At 43.5% G+C, this 15,222-nt stretch overlaps 1 protein-coding gene across 1 annotated transcript in view; it reads right to left on the bottom strand.

The window, feature by feature from the left end:
- Window positions 1-15,222, bottom strand: part of RtcB (RtcB RNA ligase) — a 35,513-nt gene that overhangs the window by 13,204 nt on the left and 7,087 nt on the right. Inside the window, exons 5-7 of the mRNA XM_050174738.3 lie at window positions 10,832-10,988; window positions 7,393-7,442; window positions 978-1,084 (exon numbers count right to left, since the gene is read on the bottom strand). Coding sequence (XP_050030695.1) covers window positions 978-1,084; window positions 7,393-7,442; window positions 10,832-10,988 — 314 coding nt within the window. The remainder of the gene's footprint in view (window positions 1-977; window positions 1,085-7,392; window positions 7,443-10,831; window positions 10,989-15,222) is intronic.

Here is a 15,222-nt window from a genome sequence, read left to right as displayed (position 1 = left end):
AAAAAATGGCATGGCAGTTCTACTCCTGGTCAGGGCATGAATTTAAGTACAGAGCTTTTGTTTCAAGGATAGCACTAAACTGCAGGTCACGACTTGGTAGTGTGTGGTGTACGCACTCCATTCTCATGATATGGGTCTCTTGTAATTAATTGGCATAGATAAACATACTCTTAGGGGCTGATTGAAAAATCCTGAATTTGCATTCTAGAATCTTGCAGGTGCAAGCAACTGGTACTTAAACCACCATTATTAATACTACTACTACACCAAATACTACTGAGCAAATATGACACATGCTGCTGTCATATGAAGTGTAGTCAGCAGAGGTTTGTCTGTATTACGTCCAAGCCTACTAACATTTCAAATCATCCAGTAGCATGTGATTTTAAGAGAATTATCATGAAGTTATGCTCATAATAAAGACAGAGAAACAAGTAATCACTCTTTGCCACCGAAACATACACTAGACAATTTCCCTTGAGCAAAGTAAAAATATGTACATCACTGACTTGACTTCCATGAACAATACTTTTTACAAATCTAGCACACCTGTAAAAGCAAGAATGTTGACTGGCTGGATGGCTAAGAGTAACTGGATGAACACACACTGCAGACACACCAGTTTGTCCTAGTGTCCACTTGCACAACACTTTTGTCCATATCTTATTGAAAACAGTGAATTCAATGAGTTTTCTTAACTATACTTCCAGAAAGTTACTGGCTTTATTAAAAGGAATAAAACTGCTGGAAAAGCTGTCAATGCACATGTATTATGAGTACATCCTTCTACAATTTTGAAGAATGAAGTTAGAACATGTGGGCCGTCATTTGGACATGTAAAAGCCCATTGACTTGAAATGAAGGTGTACTGACACATTTCTGAAGTTGGAGGAAAAAAAAAAAAGAGGACAAAATTGTCAAGAACTCCCCGACATTCAGTTTTCTAGGCTGCAACGAACCGCAAATGTACGGCATACCTGAGGCAGGCCTCGTTTCTTTGCCTTCATTGAAACCTTGGCAGGGTCGGCATTGAGCATCCGTCCGTACTCCTCGCAGTGTTCTTTATCCTCGGCCCAGGCATAGCCTAAAAGAATTCCAGCCGAACTTGTCACTCCTTACCATGGACCATAATTGTCCTACGTAAGCAAACTTAGGTGCCTGTGCACTTCCAGATAAATGCATACCTGCAACCTTATTTAAGCGTGTAAAAGAAGACACTGGCATTAAATCCTTTGATGAATTAGACAAACATGAATATAACAAAACCAAACAAAGCAAATTATTCTCTATATATAATGTATGCAAAGCTTACTGACATATATAGTACTCCTGTGAAATAACTTTCAAATCTAACTACAGTCGCCGATCAATAAATCGAACACTGATAATCCAGACATGCTCGGTAATTCAGTCAGACAGCTTTGCGGCACCACCAATGGCCCCATAGACTTAATGTGTATAGAGACCGTTATTTAGGACAGCCGCCAGCTCTACATTTGGTTAGCCGGGCTCCGCCCGGAGCTGTAGCATACACCAACTCTGCCGCCATGATCTCATCAAGCAACCTTGACGAGACAAAGTATGGCCTCGGAGATTATATGTTAGACTAATCTCTGAGGCCCGACATGGTCGCCGCTCTACACCTCTGAGATTTAACTGCAACTGCCGATCTTCGAGGCTTTGCTTCAATTGTGAGGTCGCATAAAGATCGCGATCACGACATCATTTTCCGGCACCCCCATGCATGGCCTGCTATCGCCATTCTGGTTGTTGAGTTTGCCCATTTATTCTATGCTTTGCCTTGGGGACAGCATTTGGCCATGCTGTGCTTGTTTGTTTAGTTTGCATTCAAGAAAGTGCTCTGCTGGCTCCAAGAAGTTTTTATCGTGAAGTTATAGATAGGCGGCGTCAAATGGCACCAATGGTGCCATTTGATGCGGCTGGTGCCACTGTAGAGGCTGAACTACTGCCTACCACAACAAGCTCCATTGCAGACATCATTGATGACCTGCTAAGCTGCGGTGTGCCGATTCCTGCCGCCGTTAGATTTAAAGGCTTTGCAGATGTCGACAGTACGGTTTCGCTGTGTGCCGAACTGAAAGATAACTAAATAACTGAGCAAGTTCTCCCACCGTCAAACAACGACTCTGACTTGGATGTTGTGCCGTGCGCTCCGGAGCCTTCCATGTGCGGATCTGGCTCAAGCCTTTGCAGTCCTTGCATCGGCGGACAGCGAAACGCAAAACTGGCAGATATACAGGCGGATTTGGTTGCACGTAAGTGGAAGTGCGTGTGGCAACGCATCGGGCACTTGTTCCGTGCATAGGGGCCTTAAAACGTAAATAAAGTAATTTTTTTTGGATACATTCGTTTTTTTCGTACATTCGATAGTTCGGACTTATTTAACTTCCCTCTGGAGTCCGAATTATCGGCCGTCAATTGTATACATCGGATATACAGTAAAACCTCGTTAATTTAAACTGATATCTCGAATTATCAGTCAAGTTGAAATTTTTTTACTTATTTAACTTCCCTCTGGAGTCCGAATTATCAGCCGTCAACTGTATACATCGGATATACAGTAAAACCTCGTTAATTTCAACTGATATCTCGAATTATCAGTCAAGTTGAAATTTTTTGCTGGCTATGTGTCAACTCAATGTATTTTTCACCTCTTATTTCGAAATGCTTTTGCACCGTACTCAGGATATCTCAAGATATCGAATGCGAAAACATTGGGGAAAATCACTACACAATGGTTTCCATAACTTTCCAAATGCCACTCTCATTCACCGTTCACAGCCAGCTGCGATCTCATTGATAACATGGGAGGAGCATTGCTCTGAAACCTCACGAAGCGCAATAAGCCCAAAGAGGTACATGTGACTTCTGCAGGATGCATGCTCATGTGCAAGGAGCATTGTCAGTTTGCTTATATGCTGTGCCCAGCATTTCTATGTTTGTGGATCCGCGCACTACCTTAGCTGAGCCAGGTCATTTGTTACGGCTGCTTAGAAACAAAGTTGAGAGCAGTGGCGGTGATGAACATCACATGACAAGTTTCGGGCAGCTGGAGTATGCTTTTATCACAAAGGGCGAAACTGCCAAGCAGGCAGCCACCACAAGTTTCTTCTGCCAACAATAAATGGCTTGAAAATCAACCACACTCGAAACCTGAGATAATGAAATCCTGAGACGAAATATTTTCGTATCTCCCGCGAATGCCCATAGGATTCAATGCATCTCATATCTCTCGACGATGAAATATCGCTGAACTGCAATCCCACATCAACAAAGTTTAACGGCGAGTTGCCCCCTTACTACTTAGTTGCACAAGGATACCAGACTCAAGTGCTCAAATGCCTTTGCTTCATACTTAAATTGCGTAAAATACCACCACATTACACTAGCGTGGCTGCCACCATTGATCTTTACAAAAAGCAACCAAGCACCGGAAACGACCGTGTACACTGGAAACCCGTCATGACCGGTCATGGCTGCCATCTTGTTTTCTCGTTTCAAATGACCGAGCTGCATGTCTCACCAACATGTGACAACGGTTTTTGCGTACCTAGCGCATTGCATAATCTGCGGCTCGGTGACAAAGGTATAGTAGAAACAACGAAATTTAGGTCCCAGTGTTGTGGACTTGTTTCTGGTGCTTGAGATGGCAGTTGCAGTGTGTGCTGCCATGCATCTGGCCGTGATTAAGCGATCGTCCGAGAATACGCCTCTTCTGCTTCAAAATGCTGGTTTTGGTACCACCCACCAGGCATTGCGTGCTCATTAGGTGTCGCGAAAAGATTTGTGCGAAAGAGCCATATTCTTGGTCAATCACTTTCGGGGATACGAGATATGATCACTTTCATGTTCAGCACTGGATGTGTTCACATAAAAAAATTCTGCCGTTTTACGTGCCAAAACCACGGTTTGATTACCGTATTTACTCAATTCTAACGCGCCCTCGATTATGTCACCCACTCATTTTCCGTGACCAAAAAAAAGAGAGAGAGAAGCCTTCGATTGTAACGCACACACGTACGCCTTGGCCTAAAAAAAGAAGAGTCCTTCACAGTACCGCGCACCTCATTATTTCACTCATAAATACAGCTTTCTCTCATTTGGAAAAACAAAGATTTACTCCCAATGCCCTAAAGTTGCAATTAATAAAAAGTCACAGTTTCGACCTAAAGGCGAAGCATCCATTGCGACAGCAAATTAGTAGGCAGCGATATGAAAACTAAGGATAGTAGTTTTATCGGCCCTATTAACTTTTAAACATTCGCTTCCTAACTAAATTAACAAGCATGAACACGTCTCACGCAATTACTGTGAAAACTATCAAAACGCTGGAGTGGGGAAGTGTGGTAGCAGGAGCGAGCGAATTGACCTTTGTGTGACTGCTCACTTCAACATGAACTAAGCGACGAGAACACAGTGCGGTGCGCCTACCGTATTTACATGATTGTAAGTCGACCCCCCAATATTGCGCGACAGGGAAAAATAAACAAGCTTAACCGAGGGCGCAATCCGTAACGAAAATTTATTAGTAGCTGGCATGGTCCCTAGACTACTCGTCTTCACTTGTGCCATCGTCCTCACTAATGCTGCCTTCGTCATCGCTGCTACGGTTCCACAGCACGTCATCGTCCAGCGAAATTCCACATTTTTAACCTAAGCATAGTACTGCAGCACATGGAGGAAGCTACGGCAGCTAGGCTCGAAGCACGTACAAGGCGGCCATTTTGAAATGCCGATAGGGATATATAACACAGATTTAGTGTTGCACTCGATTATAACAAGCACATAATTTTTGGACCTGTTTTATCGGGAAATAAGTGCACATTAGATTCGTGTAACTACAGTATGAGTAAATACGGTATGGCACGCTGTAGTGTGGGACTCCAGATTATTTTGACCTCCTGGGGTTTTTTTACGTGCACCTAATGCACGGGACACAGGCTTATTTGTACTCCCCCCCCCCCCCCCCCCCAATCGAAATGCGGCCGCAGCAGTCAGGATTTGATCCCATGATGTCGTGCTTAGCAGCGTAACACCGTAGCTACCGCGGCAGGTCGGACATGTCGGTGTCTACAGGTAACAGTGTACAGGGTCCATTATGAAAGTAATGCACATTTTCTGGGCAAAATAATTAACTGACCGGACCTGTACAAATGGTGAAAATTCTTCAAGATACTGTCTCCCTGCAATACACTTGTGGAGACATGTCTGTCACGCCTGTAAGGCACCCTGACAGTCCTCGACGGGAGTGTCTCTCAGGAACGCTGTAACATGCTTTTGGATGTTTTCCACGGTCTCAACAATGCTTTCCTTCCAGCGCTCTCTTCAGTTGGGGAGACAACAAGTAAAAAAGTTGCACGTAGCTAAGTCGGGACTGTAAGGGGAATAGGGGACCACCGAGGTGTTGCTCCGGGCCGGGAAGTTGGTAACGATGAACGAAGTGTGGCTGGGGGCATTGTCATGGTGGAGCTTGACAGTGTTTTTGATGACCGCCCTCACGCGCACGACCCGGCGTTTTAATCTCTTCAGCACCTCCAGGTAAAAGGCTGAGTCGACAGTTTCTCACTGTGGTACGAACTCAAAATGGATGATTCTTCAGGCGACAAAGAAGACAATGAGCATCTTTTTGATGCGAGGCTTGCTCAGTCTCGCTTCTTGAGGTGGGGGGATGATGTTGTGTGCCACTCGCTGCTGTGCCTTTTCGATCCTGGGTTGTACTCGTACATCCAGGATTCGTCTCCTGTTACGATAGAGTTAAGAAAGTCCGGCTCATTTTGAATCATATCTAACAATTCTTCACAGCGCAAAACTTGAAGTTCTTTCCAATCTTCTGTCAACACTTTCGGCACTAGCTTCGTGCAGACCTTGCGCATTTGCAGATAATTGGTCACTATCCTATGTACTGCAAATGTGGACATGTGTAGGGCAGAACCGTCGTCACATTTCCCGACCGGTTTTACCACGCTGTCATGGATAGTCGCGCCATGATAAAATGCGCAATACTTTCATAATGGACCTTGTACACTGTAGGAACGCTGTTGCTGAGCATCTGGTGCCAACTTACACAAAATCTAGCGAAAGTGATCGTTTCTTTGAAGGCGATCAATGAAGAACACCTTTCCACAGCATTGCTGCCATTGCTGACCAACACATGGAATTCACTTTATGTTGACAATGCGGTTCTATAGTCTCAGGCTGAAGAACTTTGGTGTTAAAGTTTTGTTTTGCGACACATTCCGTATCTGTGCTGTCTCATTTTGCCATAACGAAATGCTCGCAACAGCGAATTTCGCTTTCCCCATTAATTTCGCTGTTAAGGAGTTTAACTCATGTTGACTCCATACATGGTGCAGATGCAGCAAATGTTTGGTACATTCTTGGCATTTTCTCAAGTACAAGTTCAGAGCCACGATTCTGTAACTGTGCCTTTTTCAATGCCATGTTTTATAACGATTCACTAGTGGTCATAGCAACGCTTCACCTGCATTATCAATGGGATGAGCCAGCCAAGTATGGTGGATGAAAGGGTGACATATAATCGAGCAAAGGTCACTAGAAGATTGTGATCCTGAGTCAGTGTTTCTGGCCAATTACTTTTTGGTGCACGAGCACTTTCGTAATATTTCGTGTGCCTAGGCTTTGGGCACGTCGGTGCCTACGTGCAACAACATTTGCTTGACTGTTCAAGGATCGCTGTCGCCCGCAGGTGTCCTACTTGTCGGGTGCCGAGGCACACAATATCTCACAAAAGCAATTTACCAAAAATACCACTCCTGGTATATTGAGCTTTAGCAAGGAATTTAGGGCTCTGGTGGCTATATGAATATGTGACCTTTTTCCTGGTTTGAGAACTTCGAGTTAGGGAGCTTTACTGTACTTCTAAGCACCCCATTTACTTACACCACACAAAAATTTTTTAGAAGTCTTGGTTCACAAGGGAAGTAGGCAATTTTTCACGGAGACCCTAGAGGGTTGACGGAACATTATGCAGCCAACTTTTTGGAAGACAATTTAGTGTCAATTGTACAAATACATCTCACTTCTTTAAAATAAAACGTTTGGTGTAGAGAAGGGAAATTTGTTCTAAACTATTTTTAAGCACCTCATTTACTCATACCCCACAAGAAATTTCAAGTCTTCAGAAATATATGACGTCCTACAAAAGATTAAGTGGTGAATGAATACATTAGAGTCTAGGCATATTGGGTAAAGGATCTGTCGCAGCTATGTCTTTAGAGGGCACACATAACGAGGTTCTTCTGTACATCCCCTCCATTCTACTTTACAACAAACACCTGTGGACAGAGAACCCTACAGTCGAGCCTACAGTGACAAGGGCTACATTCCCAAAGAGATGCAATGTGCACTGACCTTCTCTCAAGGACCAATCCATGCCCATCTCCAAGGCCTCTTCGAGGTCTCTAGGAACAAATTATGCACTCTTGTGAAATCAATGGCCAAAATAGCAGCACGAGCACAAACAGGAATGGTACTGCTGTCATATGACAATGTGTCAGCACAGGACATTCAGTATTACGTCCAAGCCTTAAGTTTTGAAATCATCCAGCAGCCAAACGAATGTTACAAACATTGCATGCTTTATTTTATTGATACAGTAGACTTCCGTTAATTCAACTCCGGTTAATTTGATCACAACCTAAGGTCCCCGCCGGCGCATACACATTTCTATGGGCCTAAACCTCAGGTATTTCGATCTCAATTATAGTCTTTGCCGAATAATTTGAACTTGGCTGGTAAGCATTGCTGCAATACAGCCATGTTACATGATGAATCACATACAGTTTATTGTACTGGGGCATACCAAGAATAGAAAGGGGCGACTGTACACATTTCTTAATTATACAGGTGTGCACATGCCGTCTTCGATAACAGTAGGAGCACGCAGACATCTAGTACGCACACTGGCAGCCATTCGGAACTGTTTCTGACGCTGTGGTGGTTTGAGCCTTCGTTTCACCCGCCTTGTGCATCTCATATATGATACCATTAATGAGACCTAGTAAGCGTCCCTTAATTATAAGAGCAGGCATGTGCCGTGCACCGAGAAGTGGAGAAATACCATCTGTGTTTTGGTAAAGCAAGTGAAAAGGAAGGCGGTTTAAAGCCAACAAAAGTGCGGGGTATATCTAAAACTCTGAAGGCCTGCCAGTAAACTCATTAGCCTTCTCAGCGCTCATACTATGACCAGATAGTGCACATACAAATTAAGGAACACATGCTATGTCACATTACCATGGCAAAAAAATTAAATTATGGGGTTTTACGTGCCAAAACCACTTTCTGATTATGAGGCACGGAATAGTGGAGGACTCCGGAAATTTTGACCACCTGGGGATCTTTAACGTGCGCCTAAATCTAAGCACACGGGTGTTCTCGCATTTCGCCTCCATCGAAATGCGGCCGCCATGGCCGGGATTCGATCCCGCGAGCTTGTGCTCAGCAGCCCAACACCATAGCCACTGAGCAACCACGGCGGGTATTACCGTGGCACTGTTCCCTGCTTTGTATACTTCGCTGCATAACAAGGCTGTATTGCTGCGAAGCTAATTTTAAAGGTAAATACTGCCACGTGAACGGTGGTGCGTTTTCACGTTTCTGGCATTTGTTTACCGTATATACTCGTATAATGGCTGCAGGTTTTTTTCAGAGATTTGGGTGAAAATTGGAGTTGCGGTCAATACACGGTGGGAAGTACTTTCTTTTTTCATGGTACTCGCCTTTACTGAACTACAGTACATACTTCTACTCGCTGTGGCTATTTTTGGCTATCCCCATAGCGTGTCACCTGCTGGCTGGAATAAATGGTGACACCCCATAGACCAGCCACGGCAGCATAGCGGAGACAGTCGCTAAATCTCGAAAGCTGTGCTTTTGCTACCTGGAGGCGCTGAAAACTCGGCACGGCTGCCTTCCCCCCCCCCCCCCCCCCCCCCCCCCCAATTAAAAAGAAAGCTTCGGGACACTTGTTGCACCACACAAGATAACACTGCCAACTTTCTAAAAAGCAAGGGTGCGGCGTACACACAGGTAAATTTTAAATATGTTTTTTGGAAGTTCTTTATACAAAGGGTGCAGCCATTACACGAGTATACACAGTAACTCGATCCGCCGGATAATTCAACCAGTTTCGTCGGTCCCGCTGGAATTGAATTCACGTAAGTTGACTGTATTAAAAGTTATTTTTCATACATATGCCCCTACCAAGTATTATTCAAGTAGTACTTAGAGCAGTAATTTATTACACAGCTCATGAACTGCCACGGTGCATCCCAGCATAGCGGATGCACATTGAATTAGTGGATTTTTATATGACCTACGGGTAGCTTAGAAGCTGACTGACAGGCAAGTTTTGATGCACATGATTGTGTGCATTTTTTAATTCCTTCCTTTATGAAATATTTTGTTGCTCTATTAGCAGGTATTGCTGAAGCGGATATGTGCAGGGCTGCATGAAAAGCATAGCTCTATAACACAGTGACATACATTTTGCAAGCAAAAAAACTTGCCTTCCTGATGCAAGATCCACACAAACACAACGAATGAATTTTAGCAATCATGTCAAAGAGCGTGCGCTTAAATCAGAGGAGTCACATTTAACTGTCTTTTTACAACAGTTTAACTTTGACTTAAGAAGTCTATGTGTGCAAATAATTGTTTCAGTAAATTGAGAACTTCATTCAATTGGAAACAGCACATTCAAGTGAACAATATCGTCATTAGAGAGCTTTAGAATAGGGGCCCCAAAGAAATAGCGTCAAAGCCACTGCGCATGCGCGAGACGCAAACTGAGTTTGGGTTTTGCATTGGGAACGCTATTTCACCGATTTAGCGGGAGCCCAAATAGCGGTCCCAAAAGCTTTGCGTCAACAAACATGGCGGCACCCATCGAAGCGGCGGCTCTAACCTAGCACCAAACTGGGTTTGATTCGCGGTAACGCGTGAAGTTCGCAAGCTAGGAGAAGTGACTGGGGTTATCGCTTTCTCTCAACTAGCGTGTGTTATGAAGATTGATTCATTAGACGTCGCTGATTCCGAATTCGAGTGTGGATTCTACGGCTCATAGGCCTACCACGGCTAAGCTTGGCTGGTGAAGGCACGTAAAGTTGGGTTTGTTGCTCAACACTAAGCGCAACTAATTGTTTGCTGTTTGAAGAATAACCTCTAAATTGTAATTAAACGCGAATACACGCAAGTCAAAATTACTATTCCTATCATAAAATGGTATATTTTATTTAATTATTTCTAATAGCTTTTCTTAGACGCCGTAGTGGCGCTGTCAGCGCAAGACGCGATCCGCAAACGCAAAGCCCTATTCTAACACTCTTCACTCCTGCGTGCCCCAACGCTAACACCCGCAAAGCTCTTTGGGGCCCCAAAATATTGGGGCCCCTATTCTAAAGCTCTCTATTAAAGAGCTATAAAGGTGTAATGTTTGCCTCCATATGCGGTTATCATAGACAGCGCATCTGTGGAGTGCCTCTTGTGTTCCTTCATGGAAGCTTTGGCAAATCTTTACAGGTCAATGGCAACTGATAATCCGAACTGAAACTTGGCATAACTCTATTTTATTCATATTTAAAAATAAATTCATTTAAAAGAGGGAGACAAAGTTTACATTGTCGCTTCAAGGTTTTTAACACATTAAGCTCTATGAACATGTGTCAGGGAATCGCAAGGACTTTATTAGGTCAAAAATTTTATAAAATCGGGTTTCATTAAATTTACATTTGCCTGTACACGTGGGAATTCAGTAAATGACAGAAGCTTCGTACAAGAAGCAGCAACACACCTGGCATTCATGGGAATGATTCCCTTGGAGCCCACGCCAACGGGGATGTGGTCGAACATACTCTGTGCCAGTTGCTCCTTGATGGGCAGAACATCTTTCTCCATCAAGTTGGTTCGCAACAGACGGACACCACAGTTGATGTCGAAGCCCACACCACCTGTTTCCAGCAGGAATCACTGGTCAAGCTAACAGTCCGTGAACAAATGAACCTCAAAAAATTTCAGACAGGCTGCAGTCATAAAATATGATGTCAGCAGATGTTGGCTCTGCATTACGTCCTTGCCAAAAAGTGTTAATCATTCAGCAGCCCCATCAAAAGAAAAGTACACTCTATAACTAAATATTAAAAGCCAGATGACTGTTACCAAAAATGGATGGCTCTAAAGAAAGCCACTTCTTATATTTGCCATTTACACTTCATGCACAGATCATCAATACAAAGTTGGCATTCCCTTTTGTAAGACAAACCAGTTTTTTTACTGGTTTGTTCTCGGACAAGTTCAGATTGGAACTCTTTGCCAACCTCCATTGTGTCAGCAAAACAGCTTGCTATAATTAAAATTGCACTTGACAAATATATGTTGTAATATATGTACATTTATACTTTACTAAAAATTTAGTACTGGACATGAATGTGTATGTTGCAATAAGTGGCGTAACCAGAAATATTGTTCGGGGGGGGCTACGCCACTGGCCCCATGTATTTATATATATATATACATGGGGCCAGTGGCGTAGCCAGAAATTTTGTTCGAGGGGGGGGCACGTTGCAGCTCGTCCTCCTCCTTAAGAGGAAGCTTTAGCTCGGGTGCTCCTATTTAAATACATGCAGAAAGGGAATTCGTTTTTACCTGCAACCACTTCACCGAATTTGAGGAGGTTTGTTGCATTTAAAAGAAAACGTTTAATTCTAGTGACTGCTGGTTTCGAATTTTTCATTTAGGTGGTCAATTATTTATTAAAAATTGGTCAAAATCGAAAATTTTCAGAAAACGACACTATCAAGTTTAAAACTCCGTGACTCAACAATGAAAAATGATATCACAACTTTGTGAATTGCATCTAATAGTACATCTACAGCGGACAAAATAGATATGTTAGACATGAATCTCAAAAAAATTTAGTATTGTGGAAATACGGCTTTTGCACAACCGTTGTACACAACGTAACCAATTCACGTAAGATACAAATTGACATATCAAACTTGTCCTCTTTCACTGTTATAATAGATGCCGTTTACAGAACTACAATATCTGTTCTTCATGCATAGCTATTAGTTTGTAAACGTCGTGCTTCTATATTTCAAACTTTCGAATCTTTCAAAATATTTTAAACAATATTCAGGCCCGAAATCGAAGTTGTGTTTCCAACAGACACTAGAATTTAACTTTCTCTCTCAAATGCAACCAATTTCAATAAAAGCGATTAGCAGGACTATCTCAGAAAAGCGTTTCTGCGTTTTACAAGTATTTGAATAGGCCGCGTCGGATTGGGCCCGAGCTAAAGCTTCCTCTTAAACAATTTGTCGAGGGATCAAATACATAAATAATAACTGCATTGTCATTGCGAAAGATGCTGCAAACGAATTCTTGAACGCTACGCACTGTCAAAACAATAAAATATGTATTTTTTCATAAAAGAATATACTCGTATGTGCCAAAAATTTTGCCCAAAATAACTGATATCAATGCTTCCATATTTTTGTCTATTTATTAAGTAAAGAAAATATCACACGAACTTTAGAACTATATCAGTTCGAAACCAGGAAAGCAGTGCATGCCGCTGATATGAAAAATTAAAAGGCAATGAACTGAACAAGTTGAGGACAAATATGTTAATGAAACTTTGTCATTCAAGAACTGTGCTTACATTCTTGTATGTATGCAATGGCCAGTGAAAAATCTCAATAACGCTGTCGTTTGTTCCGATGTATTACGCAGGAGTAGCTGTCCCCTGTCGTGTATCGTGAGTAATTGCACCGAAGTTATAGTCGCGACAGAGAGCACGTACAAAAAGCAGGAGTTCTGCAAGATATACGAGGGCAAGTCAAATGAATGTGAGCCAACAACGGGGTATTTTATTTAAAAGTAGTCTTCATGAGAATTTAGACATTTGTCCCAATGACTAACTAGTCGCGTGGTTCCCGTCTTATAAAACTCCTTGGGTTGCTGCTTAAAAAAGTCTGTATCTGGTTCCCTTGAGCTGTTTTTTCGGTTGCCCCAAAATGTAGAAGTCGCAAGGTGACAGGTCTGAGCTGTATGGCGGATATTGCAGCGTTTCCCACTTGAACTTTGCCAGTTTTGTATTAACCACATAAGCGACGTGGGGACAGGCATTGTCGTGGAACAAGATGACCCCATTCGTCAATTTTCCACGTTGTTCGTTCTTGATTGCGACACGCTGCCATTCTGGCATTTCACAATATCGGAAACAATTGATAGCCTCTCCAGATTTAGCAAATTCTATCAGTAATGGACCCTGACAATCGAAAAAAAAAGTCAACAACACCTTTCCAGCGGAAATGATGGCCTTTGCGTTCTCTGGGCGTGGTAAATTCGAACGTTTCCACTGTAAGCTTTCCCATCGTGTTTCAGGCTCGTAGTAGTGGCACAAAGGTTCGCCCCCATCACAATTTCAAACAAGAAGTCCTCATCCTCATTGTGATACCCGATCAGATGAGTCAAGGCAGCGCGAAACTTCGCCGTCTTCTCGCGATGGATCAAAATCTTGGGGATCCATTGCGCGCCAAACAGCCGATAACCGAGAAGCTCATGAATTATGGCGTGAACCGAACCGTGACTGATGTTCAGACGGTCTGCCAGTTCATCGATGTTTATCCTCCGTTCTTGTTTCATCAGCTCATGAACCTTTGAAATTATGTGGGGGGTGATTGCACGATGGTTTTGGCCCGGTCTTGGAATGTTTTTGCAACGTCCTTTGAGCCGTTTGCTCCAACGCTTCACAGTGGTCATTACAGTGTTCAACGTACAAGGCAGCCATACGGCGATTAATTCCTGTTTTGGAAACACCTTCAGCTGTCAAAAACTTCGCGACACCGAGCTGTTCAATTTTCGAAGTGTCCATTATGTGACGCAACCATATTCAACCCAGTGTATGAGAGCCTTAAAGAACATTTATCTTCACACCTGCATGTCACTTTTGTAAATGAGACATGCCGTTCTCCTACGCGCATGCCTCGCAGATAATGAACCGAACCATTATTGCGCGGTTAGAGTAGGCTCACTTTCATTTGACTCGCCCTCGTACATTAGAAATGCAAAGATACAATGGGATATACAAATGCGAAAATACGGCTTGATAAAGGACAAAAAAGTGTCAATGGAAACAAAGTTCACTGCATGTATACACAAAACCTCGCAACAAGATATTTAAGTATAAGTCTCCAATGAGTCTGTGTATGTAAGAAAAAGTAACTGTGTATAATGCGTCAAACAAGGCAAATAAAGATGTTGCACAATCATAGATTCACAGAATCCTAGATTCCGCCCCCATTCCATCCACTCTCCCCGATGTATTGCGCGCGACGGAAGGCTGCGCGCTTGCTCCCCGCTTTTCTCCTTTGCGCACACAAGACTGAGCCACCATCGTCGGCTCACCCATTCCACCTCCCCTCCTACGCTTTCACTCGCACATACAGCATGCAGCGCGTGGTCACGGTGTTATTACCCTTGGACTTTAACGAAACATGAGAGCGACGGTGACGGTCGGAATGCGGCTGGAGTGTCCATATAATTGTTTTCGCAATAATACAATAAACGTATCCGGCAACTGAAGCGTCCCGTCGCCCATTACTTTTCGCAAAAGAAGTATCAAAATCGAACTTTCACCATGCGACAATTCGCTGCGCCGTAACAATGTATTTTTTTTTTTTTTGCTGTGGGGCGGAGGCACCGAAATGAAAAAAAAAGAAACGCATAGGAAAGTATGTTGGTCAGAATCGAATGCCTACTTCGGGCACCTAATGGGGCTACGGAAGGAATGCCGAAGAAAACATGAGACGCTTGGTCTACTGAGAACCATACGCGTACTGCTCAGTATCCTACACCGGCGAAACAAGACTTTCCGGAGAGGTTCCGCTCAAGGAACGCGGTGCAATCCTTCGATTCCCCACAGTGATGGCGGCGAGCGACCATTGTTTTTTTTTTTTTTTCTCGTCTGCTAGCCAGAAAGCGTCCAAAACTCTGTCAGGTGAAAATCCACTCGGCCAGAGCAAACCGAACGCGCACCGTACTGCACCGCGTGGTGGTCGGGGCCATACGAGAAAAACGTATGCGCTCTGGCTGGCTCTGGCAGCCCGCGGGTAGGGTAGCGAGAACAAAAAAAAAATTGAAGTGGCTCAATGTGACCTCGCGAATAAAAGTCAAAGTAGA

This window comes from Dermacentor andersoni, chromosome 9, assembly GCF_023375885.2.
Source record: "Dermacentor andersoni chromosome 9, qqDerAnde1_hic_scaffold, whole genome shotgun sequence".
Classification (NCBI taxonomy): Eukaryota; Metazoa; Arthropoda; class Arachnida; order Ixodida; family Ixodidae; genus Dermacentor; species Dermacentor andersoni.
Note: the sequence above shows the minus strand (reverse complement) of the source record. Positions and strands in the feature narration are given on the sequence as shown.